Below are 24,108 nucleotides of genomic sequence, written 5' to 3'. Positions count from 1 at the left end.
GTGCTGAGGGGTGAGGGGGAATACAGAGAGCAGAAAGTGTACCTTTCATTTTTAATCTTCTAATTCACTTGGCTCATTCACATTCATCTCCCCAGTTTTCTTTTCTTTTTTTTTTTTTCTTTTTTTTTTTTTTTGCTGACGAGGAGGAGGGCGGCCTAGCTAGACAGACGGAAACAGAGTGACCATCTGTCATAGGCCACACATGGCCTCAGGAACACTGGAAGGAGGTCAGCCTAAGAGAGCAGCTTCAAATCATGACCAGCTCAGGAGAGAGACATGTACATCCAAGCAGTCATGCTGGGTCCTGACGACAAGAACTCACTTATGATGAGGCAGGTGACAATTTAACTCATCAGATATATTAAAAGTATCATGCTGGGCTCTTTCAATTTGGAGTATGCAATGCTACTTGAGTCTGCTTGCCCTTCGGGCTACATTTCCTATGCATTCTCAAGTTCACAGGGAACAGAGTAGGGACCTGAGTCTATTCCTTTCTTCCTTTAGTTTTCAGTCCCCTCTCCACCCCAAAATATGTCTAGCTTAGGCCTTTAGCAGTCCCCTTGCCCCTGCCTCCCAAGTGCTAAGCCTACATGCATGAGTCCTCATGCCCAGCTTCAATGGCGGTTCTGAGTCCTGTGTGTGCCTTGCTCTGCTCAGCCTGGCTCTCTGACCGAAGAGTGTGAGTGGCCCTTACTCCTGGCCGAGTTCCTGGCCGACAACAGTGCAATCCTTTTAGCTGGTAAACTCGATACTGAGTCACAACAACGAACCCCTGCTAACAGTAGAGCCACCCTAACAACTGTAGTGGAGCAGCCAACATCCCTCTTGGGGAATTCTTTTACTTTGGAGCTGTAGGGAATCTAGAGGTGAGAGACAAGTACAGAAACACATCTACACAAAGAGTAAAAGCACACCAACAACTAAACTCATAGCAGCTGGCTTTCTTGTTTTGTTCTTAGAACTGATAGACACATTTACATACTAGGTAGGCTATATTTATAAAGCCTTTGGAGATGCGGAAGAAAAGGAGTAATGTCTGGACATCCTGGGGTACCAAGAAATACACCTGAGAAGAACAAAAACAAACAAACATGTTACCCCTTGCCCCACCTATTTAAACCCTGAGTGTCACTTTATTGTCAGATGGGAATCCTTTGAAAATTCATTACCTGAAAATGCCTTTTAAATGCTGAAGCCTAGAATCACACATAGATACAGAAAACTGAATACAATGAACTTTTCAGGCTTACCGACAGGAACCGTTAGGAAACATTCTTTCACTGGGCCAGAGAGGGGACATGACCGTGACTCAGCAACCCTGACTCTCTTGCACCCTTTTAAACACATTTGTTCAGCAATCAAAAGACTAAATGTATGGAGCGACTAGCTTAAAGCATATCAAATATAAAACTTTACCATATAATATTCCAAATCATTCTATATACAGTTTATCTTAAAAAAAAAAAAGGAAAAGATACAGTAATTCAACACAATTCAAGTTTTTCTTTTCTTCATTAAAGAATCCTAAGGGAATTCCAGAGCCAAAGACACGCTGGAGCAACACCGCCATTCAAGAGGCTCCTGGAGAGCATGGCTCTTAGTCTGTCCAGAGTTCCTCTAGTAAGGGCATTCACATGTGAAGATACCATGATTCTGTTCTTTGGAGGTCACATGATGTGAAGACGTCCAGGTGGTCTCCCATGCACCACAGTTAAACCCAATGCCTTTTAATCAGGAATTGCCCCTCCTAGAAGGCACCCCTCCCTACACTCTAGGCCTCAACATCTGGTGTCTTCCAGATTCTTAGTGGTCTGTATTAGTCTCCTTCCTGGACAACTAGTTAATGATTCTTTCTTTTTCTGAGTGGCAGTGAATACAGATGTCCTTTTAAAATTCAGGCTACAGGTTTGGCCCAAGAATCATCTCTCAACTCCACAGGATCTCAGTAGCAAAAACATTCTAGGGGGATCTGTTTGGAATCATTGGCAAGGGCAAAGATGGCAGCAGGGAGAATGGGGACCGGAGGGGACCTATAGCCCAGATGGAGGCAGCATCTTGTCCTCTGGAGCAAGAACCCATTGCATGAAGAACAGAAGAACTGACTGTGTCTGGGTTTAATCTCAACAGGTTCCTAGAGTTTGCTCCAAACCTATCCTTATGATGCTGACATACACCAGAAGAGGAACAGTCTGCAGTTGCTACCCTGTCTGCCCCAGACAGATGATCCTAATAGTCTAATCCTCTGCTTCAGATTGTCAGAAGACCATTCAAAAAACAAAAACAAAAAACAAAACCAACAGAGTTGGTGGAAGGGGGGCGTACTATTTTTGGCTTAGTCTTAGAGTAGGTTGGGTTGCTATGGTTACTAGGTGATGGCAGTGATGGAAGCCTTCAGTGGCAGAGAACGTGAGGGGCATGTGCTTCTTTGCATGAGAGGACTGGACTGAATTCTGCTGATTATAGGCCAACAGCTGCTCAAGTGATGGTGAGAGATTGGACCTTGCATAAACAGTGCAGCAACCCCTTCATCCTATGTGCTTGCCGACAGGTCCAGCTGCCTGCAGCACTGTGTCTCTGGGACAAGGAAGGAGAGAGAAAGAGCGCCAGCTGTAAACAACAGCAGCGGAGGCAGCCTGCGTCTTAGTTTCTTTGCCCTGCCTTGTCCAGCCTTGTCCAGCTCTGCAAGGCTGCACTTTCTGTAGCACCGTTCGCATCCTGTTTCCTCTTCCAGGAGCCTGTGGGTTTGGATGACTGCTGAAATGAAATTGGGGCTCGCTATTTAGGGCACTCGTGAGAAAACAGCTTTGCAAGGCTTCCTCTGGGTTATCAAATCAAATGGCCTCCTCTGCCCATCGACTTTCAGTTCTTGCAGCATCACCGTGGTGCTGTCGGCTGAGATGATCATGGAGAGACGAGACACAAGTTCCCAGATGCATTCATGTTGGCAGGAAGCAAAGTCAGGCTCCCTGCTTTCTCAATGGCAATGAAAAGTGGCCCACAACACCAGAATCACACGTTGTCATGGAGACCACGTAAAGCTCAGCAGCTCTGCCTGGACTCGAGGTTAGAGGAACTCCACGTAGTTCTCTGGGATGAGGCCAGTCTTTCCATTCAGAGTCCCCTCCAACCAGCCAGGCTCCTGAGATGGATGAACTGTACAGGAAAGGGAAAGAGAGTGAGAGGAGATGAGGTCATGGGCAGAGCAGGAGGCGGATGTGCTGTGCATTGGAGGATGTGGGAGGTAAGTTTGGGGAATGAGTACAATTGCTCCTTATATACTTCCAGGACTGGCTTGAAACAGAGGTCCTCAACCTTTTGTGGGATGAAACATTCTAATGAAGGCTATTCTGAACTCTCCACAACAAAAAGGGACATATTCAGACATTCAAATTTTCACATGCAGTTTCAGGGGCGTTATGGACTTTCTGAAGTTCCTGTTTTAAACTACACACAATAGGTTTACATTCTTTTTTATTAGAGGTCAGCAGCTGGATGCTCCACCCATCCACCTACCAATCCATCCATCCATCCTCCCTCCCACCCTTGCGTACAAACATCAATATATGCATCAACCCATCCCATAAGCCATGCACGAAGTGGCATGCCCCCGGAGGATTACTAAGAAAGATACTTTACTAAGGTTATCTATTTTGTGTATTCGTTCATTAATTTTTTTTTTATCTTTTTGAAAGAGGTTCTCAATCTGTAGTCTAGATTTGAACTCACTGTAATCTTCCTGCTTCGGCTTCACAAGTCCGGGGATTAGCAGCATAAGACACCATGCCCAGTTTGACCTATCAGCTGTGTACCTTTAAATCCTTTCCACTGCTTCTCATTTCCCTGCAGATCCTTCCTTCCCTCTGCAGACTCTGAAGGCTTCCCTTTTGCTCCACCCACACCCTGCCTTGTTTCTTTTTTATACTCTAGAACTTTTCCTTTTCCTATAAACAAGTCAGAAAGCTGTCTGCTTCCTCTACTGCAACTTTCAAAGTTTCCATCCTTCTGATTATTTTTTTTTTCAACATCTACAGACTATAGACCCACACCTGTTATGTCATGATCCCTCTCTATGGAAACCACCAAAAATGAAGATAGGAAGAAATCTGGCTGAGTCTATAAAGTACACCACAGTGTTAGGGAAGAGAGATGGAATTGTGGGCCTCAGTGATAAGCCTGTATGTGGAGGTAGGGGTGTTTCCTTGTGAACCAGGTCACTCTGGGGTGGGACAGGGTACTCACTCTAAACAGATTAGGAAAACCCCAATTATCCAAGATTGTTTGGAGAGAATGGATTTCCCCCTGTTCCTTTCCTGGGCTAATTAAGTGACTTCCTGAGCTTGTTTTAGAAACACACTTCCGCCCCAACACTACTGTATAATTCTAGTTTCGGTTTGTAGGGAAAGAACAGAAACCGATGCAAGCCAATGGGGAGGAAACAAAATCTTACAGGGTCTGAGACTTCTAGAAGGACTAAAGTGTGCAGAGGCATTCCTTAGATGAGGATGTGGTCAGATAGCTATTAGCTGGCTTCCAAAACTTTGCCTAACTTCCTACCATGATGTCTGAAGAAGAAAGCCTAAGCAGATGATTTCACAGACCCACAGCCACCACACAGGGAAGAGTCTGCAGCACTTAGGGGTGGCCTGGTACCAAAGGTCTTTCTAGGCAGCCTGTAAGGACCACCCAATAGGCTTGCTCTCTGCCTGGCCACCAGCTGAGGCTGTCAAGATCATCTCCAGTTCTATGTCTACAAAGGTGGCAGAAACTTTTCTGTGGTTTCTGATGTGGGTTACAGAGCCACTGCAAGTGCATCATTAACTCCCCATGCAGGTTAGTAAGTAAGGTATTCTCTCCTTGTAAAGCATGGCCAAGGGCCTGGAGAGATGACAAAAAAAGTAGGTAAAGCCCTTGGTCCATACATCTGAGGACTGCATTCAGCTTGTCAGAAACCACTGTAAAAGCCAGCTACGGCAGTACGCACCTGCTGTCCCAGCACTGGGAGGTGGAGGCAGGAGGACCCCAGGGCCCTTCCACCAACCAGTCTGGGCAAGGGTGTGGTATCTGCTCCCACCAAAGCTTCTGGAAACCTTGGATGTTCAGAACCAAAAATAAACAAATTAAACCTGTTCCCCCAAATATATGAGTTAGAGAGAGAGAGAGAGACAGAGAGACAGAGAGAACCCAAACAAAATAAAGAAAAACCAAATGGGCTCTGCCACTGTGCAGCCCAGCCCAGCTGCTTGGTGGGTGGGTGTGTCTACTTCCTTCCCAGAGTTGTTCACACAGCACTGGTACTGAGGAGGTTCTCTGCAACCCTGAGTGGAATTTGCAGACTATGGGAAGAATCAGCAGGAACCAGGAAGACCTGGGGGGATGAAACAGCCCTTTGCAAGAGTTTGATGCTGGACAATGAATGTGCCCTATCTGTATGCTTATGGAATCTGCAGGTCCCTTGGCCCCAGGCACCTGCATTTTAACAGGTTTGTAGAAGTTAAGAGGTATGGCTTTTCTGTGTCAAAATACCTTTGTAGGAAAGGTGACAGTTGAGAATGAAACTCGAGCTCTGGTTGGCTGGTGCCGGAGACCCCACTCTTCCCTGCTGTCGTCTGTTCTCTGTCCTCATATAGGGCTCAGTCAAAACCCTCAGCCTTCATAAACTGCATTGTGGACTTGCTTCTACCTGCTCCCATCACCTCCTCATTTCTGGAAGATTCACAGCGTATCCCACATCATGTTCATGGTTCCCACCTGACTCCGGTGCATTTCAGTTTGTTATCAGCTATCTGTCCCAACAACCTTCAGCAGCTCCTCTCTGCATCATCCACTATGATGCAGTCTGACCCTTGCAAAGGCTGAGTATCATGTGGGCTATGTGCTCAGAAGTCTAGAGAAATTAAAATGCACTTAGTCATGAGAGTAAAACCAGAATTTGAATCCAGAGACCAAAGCCTTCTCCTGCTATATCCTGCTTTGGTTCAATGGAGAAGGTGCTCCTTGGTGTGAACAGTTTGAACACATGCTAAGTACCGTTGCTAACCAGCCTTCCACCTGGATTAGCTTCAGTGTGAACACAAAATCGGCTCTGCAGCTATCCTCTTCTACAGATGAAGAACCGAGGGCCCCAAAGGTTAAGCAGCTTGCCCCAAACTATATAGCTGGTAGATAAGGGAGGTGTACCAGAGGCCTGGGACATGTGACCACGCAGCCCAAAGTCTGAATTCTGCTTTTGCTTGCCTCAGCATGCTGACTAGTGAAGTACTCCATAAGTGGTTGGCAGGCTGAACTGCACTGGTCAATGTATTATAGACACACCACACATTGCAAGAAGCTGCCTGGGTGGCAGTCTAGCCCAGTGAGCAATATCCTATAAGCTGCTACTGACCTGGGCCCAGCTGCTCTCTTTACCACAGTCCCTAGCTAGCACAGGTCCTGGCATGGCTCAGGTCATTCTTCTCTGCTAATTCACTAAAGACAATGGGCGAGTGTGTGACTACTCTAACCACTGGAAGAAGTTACAGACTTGTGTGATTAACAGGCATTTACTCATTACTCATATGCCACCTGAGCTCCTATGGGAGCGGCAGGCACTGTGCTAGGTTGTTATATATGTTCTTTTTGGGGAATGACAATTTATCAATGAACATAGTGAAAAGGAGAAGAGAATGAAAGAGAAGATGGGGGAGAGAGAACAAGAGTAGTATGGAAGGGGAAGAGAGATGGGGACTGGGAGAGGGGAGAAACTCTGAAAGTTACAACCTAAAGAGTCTCATAGTATCAGCCAGGAGTGCTTAGAGCAGATACAAGGCCCGAGACCCAGAAAAGCTAGATGTGATCCCAGAACAGCGGTCTGTAAATTCCCTATAATGGGCCGCAGAATATGGCAACTCTTTGTGGTATCATAGAAAACATACAAACAAAATAGTATGGGTGGCTGTGCTCTAATAAAAAGCTTTAATTACAAGAAGAGGTGGGTGACGAACAATTTATGGATATGTCAGCCAAAGCTGTGGTGTACAAAGGGTGAGGGTTCAGGGGACAGGGCTGGGCTGCAGAGGGCCTCAGAGCTACTTCACAGAGTAATAGGAGGCCACTGAAGTGCTCTAAACAGCATGATGGGATTTGGGAGATCACTCCAGACTGTATGTGGATGGGTTGAGAAGCAAGGGAGAGAGCAGCAGGGCTTACCAGGCAGCTGGTGGGAACATTAAGGTGAGGAAGCAAAACTGACTGGATGCTGGTGTAACTGGGAGGGAGCCTGGGACTAGTCTGATAAGCTCTCCAGTCAGCCCGCTCCGGGGCAACTTGTGGTCTCTCTGGTGAGGACGCCGTCCACCCGCAAGGGACCTGGGACAGCCTGGTTAGCAATGGTGCTTCCTTGTATATCATGATGAAGAACACGGTTCATCTCGTGTGTGTGTGTGTGTGTGTGTGTGTGTGTGTGTGTGTGTGTGTGTGTTTGCAAAGGCACACATGTGTGCATGGATGAGTGTCCATAGGTATGCATGTGTGTGTAGAAGCCAGAGACCAGTATTGGTGTCTTTGTCAGTCAGAGAGACAGGGTCTCTCTGGAATCCATGGATTTGACTAGGGTGGATGGCTAGCAAGCTCTAGGGATCCCCCGTCTCTGTCTGCCCTGCACTGTGGTTATAGGTATATGACTACTGCTGACTTCTGACAAGGGTACTAAGGGTAGGACCCAGGTCCTCGTGTCCACATAGCAAGCATGTTACCTACAGATCTGTCTCTCAGACCCTCATCTCAAAACTTGAAAAGAGTGTGCCAAGAACCCAATTTTCTAGGTATCACAAATCACACTGCTTCCTCATGACTAATGTTCCTGAGAACACAAATTACTTCTCTTTCCAGCTACTTTCTGAGGTGCTCCTAGCAGAGTGGACAGTTTCCCGGTAGATTGGCAATAGCTGACAATGGAGATATTTCCCAGTATTGCACATCAATCCTCTGCTACACAGAGTCCAGGACTGACTGGGCAGCCACTCCAGAGTTAAAGTTTGGGCTCCTGAAATGCCAAGGCTGAGAGATCGATGGTTACAAAGCAGCAGACTTCCATTCCTCCACCCCCACACACCCTTCCCTTCTCTTCCTTATTCCACACAAAAAATATAGCACACACAGGACAGCAGCTTACATGTTCAAAACCTGTCAGTAGGAGGCTTTAACACGACAGCTGCAGATGGCTTCCAGGCTTCATGAGCTTTACCTCATCTCTCCAGAATCAGAGAGAGAGGGAACAGTCAGAAAGGGCCACTTCTTCACCAAATACCTTAATTATTTCCTTCTATGACACCTGATTCCTCTGACAGAATAAATGCAGATTTTTTTCCCCTCTAGAATAGGAGGACCTGAGGAAATATTACAAGGCAAAACAGTCTAGAAGGTAGATTAACACTTCTGTCAGGGTCCAGGGATACAGCTCTAAGGATAAAAGCACTCGCTCTGTAAGTCTGGTATACTGTGTTTCATTCCCAGAACCTAAGTTAAAAGCCAAGGTGGTGGTGGGCTTCTAAAATCCTGTGACAGGGTGGGAGGCAGTGTGAGAGCTGGCTGAAAGCTAGACTGGAGTCTGCAGCACACACACGGGAGAAACAAGCTGACCCTGCTTCACAAAGAGGTGGGAGACCTCACTCCAGAACCATTGTTCTCCAGGGACACAGGTGGGAGGCACATGGCTGGTACCAGCTCTCTCATCCGTGGTGTAACAGTGGGGGCAAGGGAAAGATGGTCCCCCGCCCCTACCATCTCCAGCTATCGAGGGTGCTGACCCTCCCGTTTACCAGCTGCCACCCTGAACCTCCTCCAGGCAGCACAGCAGAGCTGATCCTGTTGGTGGAGGCACAGGTGAGCTGGCCCTGAGGGGGTGAGAGCCTCATCTGCTGTGTGGTGATGAGGGCAATGGAAAGATGCCCTGTCCCCCTTACTCCTACCACCTTTAGTGAGTGAGGAGCTGCATCACTCGGCAGAGTGGGCCCGGCACCTCACCTGAGCTGACCCTACTGCCAACCAGCCCTAGAATGTGAGATCTGGCACCGCCCCTCATCTGCCATCTGGTGGTATGTGTGCTATGGTGAGATGCCCTCTCTACCCACTGCCCATCATCACCTGTGGCAGGTGGGAGAGCTGGCCCTGAGGTTATAGGAGTGGAAGAGCTGGCCCTGCCCCTCATCCGCTGCAGCACTCAGGAGAGTGGCCTCTGCACCTTGCCTGGGCAGCACAGTGGAGCTGGCCCTGGGGGTGGGTATGGGAGAGCCAACCCTGAAGGCTTGAACGCAGGAAAGCTGGCCCCAGTCCTTGCTCTCGGCTGCATAGGGTGAACTCCCCAGAGCAATGCTGGAGTGCTCAGCCTGGTGGTTAGGACAGGGGAGAGCTGGTGGGCTGACCAACCCTGCAGCTGCCCAGGCCCAGAGCCAGGGCTATGAGTTGGCCTGCCCCAACACCCACGCCATCTATGACCTGCTGGAGCACGTGAAGGGGCTTGTGTATCATGGCATAGGTATACCCATGGTCACATTCATGTATGTAATGTCACCTTGGGAGAACTCTGATGAACCCTAGAGATCAAGGAGTGTGTGGGAGGGGAACCAAACTTCTTTCTTGCTACATGTGCCTATCTTTAGAAGATTTGCGAAGGTCACCTGGTGGTGGCAGGAGCAGTCACTGCACCTGTGCATAGCACCCCGCACACAGGGAAGAGAAGGTTCAGCAAGTCAGACTCATGGGTGGATGGGCGTTTGCCTGACTTTTTGCTATTGTTCACTTTATAAGCTGCTTCAAAACTAACTTAAAGTGGAAGAGGAGGGGATGCAGAGCGGTTCAAGCTCCTTGTAAAACATTCTGGCATTTCCTCAAGCAGTAAATCTATCTAGAGTTGTCATGTGACCCAGCAATCTCAGGAGAACTTAATTTTTAAAAACACCCCAACATGAATGTCAACAGAGTAACATTCTCAACAGCGAAGAAGTGACAATAAGCTATCCCGCCCATCAACTGGTGGATTTTATGTAAGCTGTGGTGCAGCCATGTGATGAAATCCTACCTGGCCATAAAAAGAAATAAAGCTCAGATACACATTACAACAGGGATTATCTTTGAAAAACATCATAAAAAAAAGAAAGACAAATCAAAGACCAAGTATTATGTAATTCTATTTGTATGAAATATCCAAAGTTTAGGGGTAAAGCATCATGATTGCTAAAGTGTATGGGCTTCATCACACCTGTGTGTGTGTGTGTGTGTTATCCTGGAATAAGATAGTGGTAAGACTTGCATAACTGAATATATTGTTCACCCATTGTCATGGCAGGTGTACACCAGTGTGATACCCATTCTGATTTGTCTGTTGGGGGAAACTGCACCTTGTTTTTACAGCTGGTCTGTGCAGGGCACGCTCACCATGGCAAAGTTTGGGACTGTCTTCAGCAGACCTGCTGTACATGCTGCTGGCCTGCTAGGGTTGCAAGCATCAGCTGTGGACAGGAGAGGCGACTGCACTAGCTATTTTATGCACCCTGAATTGTAAAGCACCCAGAAGAAAGTAAACAGAGCCAAAGCTTCAGTATAGTGCTTTGGATTCAGGAAAGCATGGAGGTGGACCACAGGCTCATCAGGACACATGCAGTTGCAAATTTGTTCCAGTTGCTGCTGGCCAGGAGGCCTGGGAATCTCCCTGCATCGTGTGCTGCGTTTCCCACTGTGTCTACTCATGCCTAATAGGTGGGCAGGATGCAGTGTGTGGGCACACTTGGTGCCAGGCACTCTGGATGTGACTGCAGGTTCCAAAGACATAAACAGTGTCTTCAGCTAGCTGACAGTCAGGATAGGGGCATGCTAGCCAAATAGGAAAAGCCATCCTTGTTAACAGATCCCAGTGCCCTGTGTCTTTTTCTAAGACGGGTACAAGGTCTTGACAATCCTAAGGACAGCATACTGAATACCTCCCGTTCCTTAAGTACTATTTTATACCCATGCTATATATTAGCTTGATGTCCCTTTACCGCACCCTGTAAGGTAGGTATGTTGTCTGCTGTGACAGAGAACAGAACTAGGGCACAGAGAAGTGATGTCCCTGCTTGAGGTCACATCAGAGCAAGTGGTCAGACTGGGACATGCACATGGCCTGGCTCTAGGGTTCAGCTGTCCTGTGCTGTGCAGGCACCTCAGCTGCCCTACACTTCTCTGCCGCTTCTCAGTCACATGGCAGGTGTAGGGCCAGGCAGGAGTGCATGGCCAGATTTGTATGACCTTTGCCTTCACCCCACCTGAGTCAAGGAGTAGCCAGAACAAATATCTGGACACAGGCTGCTGCCTTGTTGGTTTCATTGAAGAAAACAGAACTACCTAACTGTTGTAACCCTGAAGGAGAACTTCACAGCCATCACAGAAACTTGGTGTTTATACAGGGGTCCAGATTCTTCTCTTAGGTAAATAATTAGCCCAAACCACAGCTTCGCTTCTCACCATAAAATGTTTCCAGGGAGGAAGATAATGGTGCCCAATACATTCTTGCAGCAGGGTGCCACCACAGGCCACTGCTAGTCTGTTCTGTGCTCTCAAGCTCAAGGGGGAGGGGCAGGGAGAGCTTTACTGTTCATGTGGCTGTCTAGGCAGTGGACCCTTGCCTACTGCTGAAAACAATACAGGCCGAGGTCCTAAAGGGAAAGCATGACAGAACAGGTGACCTTAAGCTTGTCCTGTGTCTGTGCGCAGCTGCCATCATTCCGTATTCCCAGCCCTTGTCTTTGACTGTCTGGCTCAGTCTCACTCAGATACCATACCTCTCAGTGACCAGACATCAATGTGGGTCTACCCGAGGTAGTGCCTCCAGACATCTGATTTTGAGGAAAGATCCTTGCCCCAGGTAGGGACTTCACTTCTCCGCTTCCCCTCCATTTTTGTGAGGTGATGGAAACTCACCATTATCGAAGATGGTGCCTGCCGTGAAGGAGAGCTCAGAGTCATGTTCGGCTTTGCAGGCATACAAGGCCTTTGCCTTCCGGAACGGCGTGCTGTGTAGAAAGGGAGTTTATTTAACATTGTTTTCAACCTTGAAAGCCACAGACAGTTCATCTTGTTTCTTCCCTTTCCTTGTAAGCCACCTAGTCCTCTCTCCTGGGAAGAGCCCGGACAAGGCAGCCAAATGGCAAAATGGGAGGCGGGGAAGTCATAAAGGCCACAGGAGAGAATTGAGGAAGAGTCAGGAAAAGGCCACACTCTAAGAAGCCACAATTCTCCAAGGTCACCTTGTGCCCCAGAGAAACTTAACCTGGGAGTTACAACAGCTGGGCCTGGGAGGGAAGAGAGGAGCTTTCCGGACAGAGTGCTTGGGGGTGGGAAGGGGCCACAGGGCTCTGCAGGGTATTCCCAACAGTTGCTCTTGGAAGTTGCCAAAGCCCAGTGAATCCAGGAGAAACTCCAGAAGAGCCAGGTTTCAGCCCAGTCGGGGGCGGACATGAGTTTCCCCAGATGTTCTCCATTGCTGGGGGGGGGGGCAGCGTTCCAGAGCTGGAACTCTTCAGCCCCCAGGGCAGGCAAGGATGGAGGAGGAGTGTGAGGTGGTGTGTGAGCACACATGTGCACCAGTGTGGGAGTTTGGGAAGGGAGAGAAGAAGGGACAGAGGTAGAGTTTCTGTTCTGTTTCGGGTTCTCTTATTCAATGAATATTGACAGTGGTCTCTCCCTTCATGTTATCAGAACGCCCTTGATAGCATTTACGTGTCCTGCCAACTTGCATATAGAACTGTAAGAAACAGAATTGAAACTGAAGAGTTTGTGTGTCATTCTCCAAGCGATGACTACAAGCAGCCAGAGACGAGGCTGGCGCATGTTTGTGGCAACAGGGACAATCTTTAGGCTCTTGAAGGCATGTGGTCTCTGCTGTAACTACTTCCTGTTGCACTGTGGCACACAACAGCCAGGGATAACATGTAAACAAACCAGTGAGGCTGTGTCACCGTAAAAAAGTTACCTAGCAGAAAACAGGGGCAGAGCCTGTGATGATGGAGTTTCTTGAACCTTCTGTCCACAAGCCTGTGACCCTCACAGACCACAAGGTGCAAGCCTGTGTCTTCGCAGTCATTTGTGAGCAGGGTAATTTTACTCTCTCCTATCAAGTTTGACTTTGGCAAAGCACTCTGCACTCCGTAGACTTTCCACGGGTTAAATGACATCTAACTGTCTAAAGGCTGTTCTTTATTTGCCACAAGTGACTTTCTTTCTCCGAGTCATCTGAGGGAGTGCACTCTGGAATTCAGAAGCACAAGTTTTAAAAAGCCAGAGGGCCTCTGGAGTAAGAAACAAGCCAAGAGATGTTTGGCATTGAATTGGTCTTCACTTGACAATCTGAGAGCCTCTTAGAGCAGGTAACACCCCAGCTCTTGGGGTGCATTTATTTCTAGTGGATGGAGAGGGGTCTGGTCTCAGATGAGGTGGAGCATCTCGGGTCTTCTGAGACTAATACTATGCAGGGACACCATGTGCAAGTTCTCTTTGGGAAGGATGAGTCATGGATGATGGGAACTGAGAGTGGGACCAGTCCTTCTAATCGTGGGTCTGTGCAAGTGGAAAGGCAGACAACTGAAAGAGTATAGTGTGCAGTACAGTGAGCAGAAGTGCTGGTTATCCAGACTGCATTGCCAGGGAAATAACAGTTTATGGTAGTTCTCTCTGGTGTTCTTACAGCCAAGGGGTGATACTGGGAAGAGAAGAACTGGAAAAGGGGAAAAAATAATACAGGGACACTGGGGAGGAAGACAAAAAGCCTTTGCTTTCAACAGTTCCAGCTGCTCTTCTGGTCTAATCTCATTAAATAGTAAACCTGCATGTTGGTTAGCAAGGGCCCAGCAGTCAAGTGTAGTTCTTCATGGTGGACAAAACGTGTACAGCTCTCCCCTCTTGGAGGTGGAGGACAGCCAGGAGGCTGTGAAAGACACTAAAATAGCGAAGCATTATACTGTCAAGCCTGAGGAGCCTTGCATGGCATGCAGGGTGGAAGGAGAATCCAGGCTGTGGGAGGCAAGGCTAAGACCAGGCTGAGGCAGGGCTGCCTCTGAGAACAGAGCAGCAGAGGTGGACACAGTGTGAAGAGAACAGGGAAGGCAGGGTTTCTCTGGATGGGGTTTCCCGAGAGGCTCCTCACTAACCTCATTAAATAAAGGTAACAGGACAGAATAGGAGCAGCTCAGGAAACCAGTAGGACTGTCTGGCTCATTGACAGAAGAGACCATGGTCTCTAGCACCCACAACTATTATTAGATGGGATTAACTTTCCACTGACATTAAAAGTCTGTAAGTTAGTAATGAAATGCCAAGAAAACAGTATATTTAAAGTAAAAATGAAGGTCATGAGACAGTCTGTTTTCTTCTAACAGGTAATTGACAACTGATGGGAATTCCTCCCCAACTGCCTAATGGTGCACAGAAAATAGAGGGGGACCCATAATGGGTGTGCTTGTGTATGTGTTCATGTACACATGTGTATATATGTACAAGCTCACACATATACATTTGTATTGCTGGGATCAAACGTAGGGTGCCATGAGTATTGTAAGCAAGCACCCATCTGCATCTCTAGCCCTATAGGGCATGCTTTTAAAGGAGGGTTGTTCCCATTCCCCAGAGTAAGGTCACCAGAGAAAGTAAAGGACACCTAGTCAAAACTGAATTTCACACGAATAACGCATATTTCTAAAGTATATCTCCATAAGATACATGTAAACTAAGAAATGTACTTTATATATCTTTGATTCAAATTTAACTGAGTAGGTTGTATTTTTATTTGGTTTGCATATCTGGTAACTCTAACTGGGGAAGTCATATTTTGCTAAAAGTCTGCCATCGCTGTGAGCTTAGTATCCAACAGCTCCTTCTGAAGTTCCTAAGGGGTGTGCTTTAGGTAAAGGACTCCTACCAAAGCAGATAGATCCTGCTAGCCAAAGTCTGGGGTTGAGAAGCTTTGGCTCTGGTTGAAGCCAACACTGTTGGTTGTTTGGCTCCCTACTCTGCAACTGGACACAGCTTGGGGAGGTTTTAGCAGTTCCCATCCCAGCATTCTTTAGTTCTCGGTTGGCCCTTCAAGGGCATGAACAACTTTGGAACCTTCTGCTGGTTCACTTTTAATTTTTGCCTCTGAGTGTGGAACGAGGCCAGGAAAACACTCAGAGGAATTTCCCTCAAATGCCCTTGCAAGCTTTGCAGAATGACAACCCACTCTCTATGGTGCACGCTACTGGAGGAGGGGCCAGCCTGCAATGACTTGATCATTAAGGCCGTTCCCCAGGGTCCAAGAGCTGATGCAAATAAGGTGTCCAATGTGGGGCATCTTGGGAAGTAGATGGGCAAATAGAAAACACAAGGGCACATGTTAAAGGGGAATTTCCCCCAGTGTCCATCTCTTCTGGGTTGTAAAAGGCACCTCTTCTTCTGAGCTTGAAAAAAGAAGCTCAAAGGTAGACTGACTGGAGAGAGGAAGCCATGTCCAGAGGTTTTCAGGACCCCTAATTAGGCCCCATTCAGAATCTGTTGTGAAAAGCCTTGCCAAAGGAAAGAAATTTGAAATTTTATGTTGTTAGTCAATTTGGGGAAAGGCGACACTAGACCTGAACAATGGACATATGCCCCCACCTCTTGGTTATATACTGTAATAGCAATTAGGGACTATAACCCACCCCTGGTCTCCTAGTGGGCTAGCTTTCCAGCAGGGTTCCGATCTGTGCTTATCCTAGCACCGACATGTAACTCAGTGATATCCAATTTCAAGTCCTACTGTGGCTTACCTATTTCAAAATGACACATTCCTAAAAGGATCGTGGTACACCATCACAATGTTGGCCTTCAAAGGGCACCAGATACCAGAGGGGGCAGCACTGAGTAACTATTTATTTGCTTGTAAGCTAGCCTCACTCCCCTAATACCTGATATTATTTATGGGGTGAGGGCAAAAATAAACATAGTGCACAGCTATCTTCCCATCATCCAGAACCAAGCTAAATAAGAGCCACGTCTCATCTAGTGGAGCTGAGGGCTAAGATGGCACAGGAACTCAACTAGGACTGGCCAGGTCTTTAGAATAGAAATGCTGGGCAAATGGCAAAAGCTCCTAACTCTGCCTTGACTCTCATTTAATGAAGTGACCATTTTCTTCTTCCACAAAGTGGTCCAGGCCATTTCTCTTCTTGTTCTTATATGAATATAGAATGACACAATAGATGTGAAAATGCCCAAAGGGAATAAAGTCATGTGCCCATATATGCAGATAGCATGGCTTCTCTAAATGGTGAGAGTCAGCTTTATAAAGGAGGTAACCAACCCTCTTTGATGGACCCAGTCCTAAGGTGGTATGCAAATTGCCACCCAAACCAAGAATGCTTGTGATGCTTCTACCTGGACACTTCGCTTTGGCTTATTGAAGGCAGAACTGCCCAGCGAGGGCACAAACAGCAGAGTAAGTCTGTAGGATCTTTACCCCATCCTTCCCAGGATCCGAAGAGCTTCTTTTCTACAAAGAGCTCAAGGGCAAACCCATGGCACTTAGCTGTGGAACTCTCCCAAGACAGGATTGAAGCATGGCCATCTTCGAGAAGAACTAGGTCAAGCCACTCATCCTCAGGAAAAGAGGTGGTGCCTGTTTTCATGAGCACTTAGGATTCATGACCTATGGAATCAAAAGTGGGCTGGAAGGCCAGAGGATTCCTGTAGTTCATGGGGCAGTGGGTGGGGAGGCAGAAGCCCTAAGCAATTGAAAGAGCAAGTGCTTCATGTCTCCGTCTTTTGCTCCATGTTGTATTCTTCTCATACTCAGTGGATTTGGTCAATGCTCAGGGCTATTGGCCCAACCCACAAGCAAGTGTTACCAAATGTTACCTGATAAATATGTGACAAAGGAAGACCATTGTGTGTCTCAACACTGCTCCCTAGGATGTTCTTCAACCAAAACATAGAGAGCTCAAATGATTCAGAAAATTCACACAGCAGTGCTATATTCTGGAGATCCCTGTTCCCCAAATACAAGCACCAGAGAGTAACTCAGAAATGTGACTAAGGGTTAGAAAGGGTGTTAAAGACGCCATGCAAGGCCATGCAGATTGCGCCTCTTGGCTTGGTTTCTTAGGATGGAATCACATGAGAGCAGAGGAGGCCCCCAATATCCCTGACCAGCTCTGCATGAACGGGAACAGGTCAGTCACCATCCGTGGTTTTACCTGGAGTCTTCATGGACCGCTTCTTCTGGCCTGTCAAAAAGCAAGTGCAGGTTTGGATGGCAGGGAACAAAGTTGACGAGGAGGCTGAACACTGCATGAAGAGAGGACCAAGCCAAATGAGAGAACAACAGCAACAGAAAATCAAATCAACCCTGCAACAGACCTGACGGGGGATGAGTCGCTGGACGTGGATGAGGTGGGCATAGGGCTGGATGGCGCCGAGAACATGGGCCATGATGGCGAGAGGGGTGAAGTTGGGCTTGGATTCGGGGGGCTGCAAGACATAACAACCAAAAAACTCATCAGCACATAGGGAAACCACAATGGGAGCGAGCACAGGAGGTTCATGGAAGACCAAATGACAGGGCACTGCAGCAGAACACAGGAGCACCAGAGTCCAGAGGCATGCTGCTGAGTCTCTGTGCTCCAGGTCAGACCTTTGCATCATCCAAGGAATGCATTTTCCCTGATGTCTTGATGTACAAACATTCCCCTTTGTCCCAACTGCTTTCTAGATGACTCAAGCTTCTCCATTATGTACTGTACCACTGACCACTGGTGAACATGGGCTGGACCCACATACATGAACCAGTATCTCTTTGTTTTGTTGCTGTCTTTATTACACACTGATCTCACTCTCAAACAGCTTTTAGCCTTCACTGTTGCGTGCTTTTAAAGTTATGTCTCAGCAGAAATGAGTATTTTTCTGAGCCACAGAGGCCATTCAGCCAGAAAACAATTTCCTGTTTACATTTTTAACTACACAGGCTGTGTGCCATTGGAGATCCAAGTGTGCATTAGGAATACGCTAGGGGACAGAGACAGGACAGACACACACCTTTCAGAGACAGAACTTATGGTTGTGAGCAGTTCCCTGGGGGTGTGCTGTCATGCCTGTCTTTCTCTAGTGGATTTAGATGCTCAAAAAATAACCTTAGTGAAAACACGGTTTTTAAAAAGGGACTAAGACCTGAAATTTGTTCATTTTACTCTTTGACAGGCAGGTGACCAAAGGAGAGGGAAGGTTGAAATTTACCACTTTCTGGTTGGTAGATTTTAATTGACCATCTGACTTTTTTTTTTCTACAGATTATGCAAACACCTCAGCACCTAGGTGAAATCACATCATGTCACAGAAACAGATGGCTGAGAACATGTAGAGACTAGTTAGCCAAACAACTCACCTTCAGTCCCTGAATCTCAGTGGGCTGTTGGATTGTTCAAACAAAGCTCTTTCTGGGACTGAATGTACAAGATGACAGCTGTATTTGGGGATTGAGCAAGAATACATCCATGTCCTATATAAGGGACTGCAATAGGGTTACACCACTTCAAACCCGATACTGGTATTGAATATGGTGTATGTGTGTTCACTTGTGCATGCATGCAAATGTTTACAGAATGCTGTATGTAACATGAAGACCTGTGACAGCATTTAGAGAAAACTCTGTGGAGTTCAAATCCTCCAATGAGTCTAATGAAACATTTATTAAATACCATCATGAGCATTATATATCTAGCATATGTATCCCATAAAGGAGGAAGTATTGTTCCTTTTGCTGTAGCTGGATTGTCTACATAATTTGAGTAGGTATTGAAGAGATAACTAGTAAGTAAACTAGTAGCTCTCATTAAGCTGCCCAACAAGCCTGCAGTCACTGCTAAAATTTGCACTTCACAGATGTAAAACCCTGGGCTACGGTAAGGCTTGCCAGCCTTTAAGTGCAGAGCCAAGATTCACTCAATGCCCCTACCCGAAGCCTGGGCTCTCATTGTTAGTGTTCTGCCTCTGGAAAAGTAGGCCTTCCTTACTTTGCTCCTTTAGGCCCTGAAAAGATTAACAGACCTAGGCACAGCATTAGTGATTCTCTTAATCACTGATTTATGAGTTTTCCTTAGATGCCTACATTTGCAAGGGAGAATGGAATTACAGCAGCAGACTCAGTAAGACCCAACACAGAGTGAATTCCAATAGACTCCACAGTCCTGCCTCCATTTTCCTGTCTGGTAGACTTCTGGAGCAGATGGAATTCATACAAGGGAAGAAATAAAATTCAAAGAGTAGATTCAATCCACCAAAGACCCATTGGTGAACACCCAGAATGAGCAAAACAGCCAAAAACAGCCCTTTGAGGGGCTTAAAGTGTATTCGATAAGATGTAACAGGTTAAAAAGAAAACCAGCCACTGAGACAGTAAGAACCATTAGTGGGAGGTCAGTGACTGCACGATGAGCTCAGCATCCACTCCTGGGGACTCTCACTTTGGTTCCAGGAGCAGCTGTACATCCCCTAGGCTGTGCGGTCTTCCTTAGTACTGGGGCTGGAGACTGTGGTCATGCTTTCTCAGGCCTCTCTCTGTCCCACTATATAATGTGCCTGTCAGTACGGCCTGGAAAGGACTCCCAAATCATGTCCCAAACCAGAAAACTAAGTGAGACAAGGAGAGAGTCAAGAGAACAACTTGGGCTCAGAGGCCTGGGCTAGTCTGTTCCTGGGGCAATACCACAGAACAATTCAAAAGGATCAACAAAATAGTTTAAAATCACCTCTACCTCTACATTGCAAAAACACCTCTAGCTTCCTATCTCATCTGAATGGGAAGCATAGTCTGGGGATATAATATGGGGTTCTGAATGTTGTTTTACATCCTCAGATGCCTCAGCAGTTCCTGGCCAGGAAAAGATGGCTGAGATTATCTGGGGGTGAGGTTAGAATGCAGGGCATTCATAACTGTTGTAAGAAGTGACTCTTCACATCCCATGTCAACTGCCGTAAATATTAACTGCACTTTTTAATGGCTAACAGCATTTTTTTTGTTTGTTTTAGTCATGGCAATAACATTTATTTGCTATGAAATGACCACAGTTTAAAATCTATTACCACTGTGCTGGCGTTCATGAAATAATAAACTGCATACTCCCCAGTACTTTTTTTTATAATGTTTGCAACTCCTGAAGCTATTATGCCTTTCATTTGTACTTCAGAGACACATCATAAATGTCCCTATCAACAACTCCAGCCCACATTGTTTTATATACTACAGAATGCTTTCTAGCAGAAGGATGTACACACAGAAGCAGTCACCTAAGAGACACCGAGACACTCTCTTAGTTTTGATGGAATCCGTACAACAGACAAGAGGGACTTAGGATATGCAGAGGTGACAGTGATAGATCACATGTGCAGTCAGCAGTTTCCATTTCACTACAGCAGCCACTGATTACCAGTTTACTGCTTAAAGTGACAAGAGGTAACAACAAACAAAAACTCTCACACCATGACAATCCCAAACACATCAGCCTAACACACGGGTTAGTTTCAGTTCGGCCTTAAAACCTCCAATAAGAAATTCTCGATTCTTTTCCCACCACCAACGCCAAACAAAACAAACAATTAAGGTTAAAAACAGGAGGAAATAACTTTCTAACTCCAGTTTTAGCAGATGACCCTTAAAGATTTCTTACAACCCTCAGCCCAGCTGGGTATTTCCCAGCTGAACACCCCAGCATATTTTTCACCCTCAATATTCCTGGAGTCCTGCCAAAGCCTTCGTCAAGGCCCAACTACAGCAGTAACAGCTTCAACTTTAGCACGGAAGGAACACTTGCTAGGCTGGGTTGTCTCCAATTGGAAGGCTCAAATCAGCTGTAGTGTGCCGGCCCATGTTGTCCTCAAAAGGGCTGGTCAGCCTAGGCAGCTCCTTTGACATACTGCACAGTGAGAGAATAACAGTTTAGGAAGATAAGCCAAAGGCCTGGCAGTGTGTGAGGTTGTGGCTGACAGTTCAAGTACAGTGTGTAGTAATGTCATCAGCTCGACACCCTTCGGTGGTGACTCACTTGAATGGTAGAATGTGTGATGTACCAGCCAGGACACGCTGACTGTGCTGTGAACAGTGCTATCCCGGCAGGCTCCCAATCCTAACAGAGATGCAGCAGACCCTTTCAGGGTTTCACACCACTATTATAGGGCTTGCATAAGATGAAGGATGCTCTAATGGAAGACATAAGATCACCAATAAAAGGAAAGTTTATCTTGGGCTAGGGATGTACACTGTAGCGTGTTTATCTAGGATGTACAAGGCCTTAGGTCCACTCCACATCACAAGAGGTAGGGAGGAAAGAAAGTTAATGGTTCTAAATTCGTATAACCAATTCATGGCTTTGCAGAAAAAATTTTAAAAAAATACTTAAAACAAAAAAGCAATGATATAATATATAATTTGCACAACTGATAATCACTATTAACATCTTAGCATAACTGGGCTGAGTTGAAGAGAGAGAGGAGTGATAACACAGAATCCCACAGAGACAGCTGACTCCAGCTAGTGGGAGCTCAATGACTCTGGACTGACAGCTGCAGAACCTGCATAGAATTGAACAAAGTCCTCTGAATGTAGGTAACTGTTTATGGTGCCACTGCAGTGGGGTAAGCATTTATCTCTAGTGTATGAACTGGCTCTTTAGAGACTATTCCCTATGGAAAGATACCTTGCTGAGCCTAGATACAGGGGGTTAAGCCTTGGTCCTGCATGTGATGTGATAGACACCGTTGACTCCCCAGAGGAGGCTTCACCCTCTCTGAGGAGTAGATGAGGGATGGGACAGGGGAGAGATGAGAGGAGAGGAGTGGAAGGGAGGAAGGAGGAACTGGGATTGGTATATAAAATAAAAACATTGTTTTAATGAAAAACCGTAGCATAATATTATATACAAGGCTAACAGGCTATTTTTTTTAAGTTACCCAATATAAGGATTTCCAATGTCATTTAGTAGGCTTTGGCACATTTTTCAATGGCTATAGTGCATTCTATCGTTCAGTATACCTAATTTATGTAGCCATTCTCACTGCATATACATTCGAATGCTATCCCCTTTTAGTTAGCATAACTCGTGCTACCATCACATCCTTGTAGAGGATCATGGCCTGTGTCACCAATTATTTCCTTAGCATAAATTCCTGGAAGTAAAATTAGTGGGTAAAAGGTTAAGATCTTCTTTTATGGGTCATGATACATCCTGCCAAGTAGCTTTTTTTTTTTTTTTTTTTTTTTTTTTTCCCCAAAGAGCTCTAGCAAATGCACTTCACTAACACATTATAAGCATTATGTTCAAAGACCCGACATGTTGCTCAGGTTTAAGATTAGCTTAGATATCCCCCATTTTCCCAACATTTCCAATAATGTACAAACAAGGGTGGTTTCCTTCTAGTGTTCTGTGTCTAGATGGAAGCAATGTTTAATTTTCCAAAGGGCATTATGCTAAGAAGTGAGGAAAGGACACCAGCACATAGACAGACAGACAACTACACTTAGGGACATTGAACTCCTAGTCTGATTGTGGGGCTATGCCAAGAGATATGGGAGTAGTGAGTATTCAGCTAGCTCAGAACTCTTAAAGACTAAATAGAAGGAATGAAGAAGGGCCAAAGTCTCCTGAGCCAGCATCATGGAGAAGACATAAAACCTGTATTCATGTCTCTGTCAGAAGTGGCCCATAATCTATAGCTCACATGTGTGTAGTTCATGCCTGGGCAAGGCTGACCTTAATAGTTTATCTTTCCTTCAGACCTAAAGCCAATAAGACCAAAAGAGGGGAAGTCTTTAGTCTCTCCCCACAAAAGGAGATGGAAAAACCAACAGCCTCTTTCCTCAGAAAACATCCCTTTATGACTTGAATTAAAATATCATAAAAAAGAAAGGAAAACAAGTCAGTTGGGCAAACAGAGCATTGGTCAGTAGAATGTCAATAGTGGATGAGAGAAAATGATCCCAAAATACAATTGAACACTGAAAAGCATATGTTCTTGCATATGTGCATCTACCCAGTCTTTTGTAACAGAAACTATGTACATGCAAAATGCTGTGGAATAATCCTTTTGTACACTGTGGAGATGTATTGCTCTCATAGGTTTAATAAAGAGTCAATTGGCCAATAGCTCAGCAGGAAAAGTTTAGGCAAGAGAGCCAGACTGAAAGAACTCTGAGAAGAAGAAGGGAGAGTTGTCAGCCAAGTGGAAAGAGAGCAAGACATGCAAAAGGACAGGTAAATGCCACAAGTCATGTGGCAGCATGTAGACTGATAAAAAAAATAATGGGTTAATTCAAGTTGTAAGAGATAGTAACCAGCCTAGGCTATCAGTCAAGCATTTATAAATAATAATATGTCTCTGTGTGTGTATTTGGGAACTGGCAGGTGCCTACAGCCAACTTTTGGGATCTTGAACTTTACAAACATGAAAAAAAAGAAAAGAGAGGGAGAGAGAGAGAGAGAAAAAAAGAAAGAGGGAGAGGGAGGGAGAGAACTCATATGCCCTTGATCTCCATTCTGTGTTCTTTCCTGATTATGTTTGTCCATGTATTTATACAGATTGTTTATCCTCATCCATTACACCTTATATACATTTCAATTCTGATAATTACACAACTTTCCTTGTTTTAATGATGCTAGCTGACAAAATCCCCTCAGGGGCTTAACAATTATGGGCAGTTGCTTTCAAAAATACTTTTCTAATAATTCACATTAAAATACTAGATTAATCCACATTATAGCTAATCTGTTTTCCAGCTCCAAAAAAAAAAAAAAAAAATTAAGTCAACTTTCAACTCTGCTGGTGTGGAAGGAAATGGTGAGAATTCTAGGGTTTAAAGAAAACTGAGTCTTAGCAGTGTGTGCCTATTGTCCTTACGGTTCTCTCAATGAACAGTGTGAATCTTCTCAGGTGAATAGTACAAAAACGAGTCAGAGAGAGGAACTCTGAATTTTAAATGAGACGCCTGAACAAGAATTCTAGCTCAATTGCTCACTGCAAAGAGAACCCTCAATGGAAGGAACCAGAAGTGCTGGGCGCAGCACGTCAGTTGTGTATGAGGTACACAGCACACAGTGAGTTAGG

General features: G+C 45.9%; 1 protein-coding gene across 4 annotated transcripts in view; it reads right to left on the bottom strand.

Moving 5' to 3' along the window:
• Positions 1-1,483: 1,483 nt before the first annotated feature.
• The window catches only part of Arhgap26 (Rho GTPase activating protein 26), a 369,188-nt gene continuing 346,563 nt past the window's right edge, over positions 1,484-24,108 (bottom strand). Inside the window, exons 21-24 of one of the 4 annotated variants that reach the window (XM_051201017.1) lie at positions 17,377-17,487; positions 17,214-17,243; positions 11,932-12,023; positions 1,484-3,153 (exon numbers count right to left, since the gene is read on the bottom strand). In XM_051201017.1, coding sequence (XP_051056974.1) covers positions 3,065-3,153; positions 11,932-12,023; positions 17,214-17,243; positions 17,377-17,487 — 322 coding nt within the window. In that variant the 3' untranslated portion in view covers positions 1,484-3,064. Of the gene's footprint in view, positions 3,154-11,931; positions 12,024-17,213; positions 17,305-17,376; positions 17,488-24,108 lie in introns of those variants that run through there. The other 3 variants (XM_051201018.1, XM_051201019.1, XM_051201020.1) reach the window with 3 other exon arrangements.

The sequence above is a fragment of the Phodopus roborovskii genome, unplaced genomic scaffold, assembly GCF_943737965.1.
Source record: "Phodopus roborovskii unplaced genomic scaffold, PHOROB, whole genome shotgun sequence".
NCBI classification, from domain to species: Eukaryota; Metazoa; Chordata; class Mammalia; order Rodentia; family Cricetidae; genus Phodopus; species Phodopus roborovskii.
Note: the sequence above shows the minus strand (reverse complement) of the source record. Positions and strands in the feature narration are given on the sequence as shown.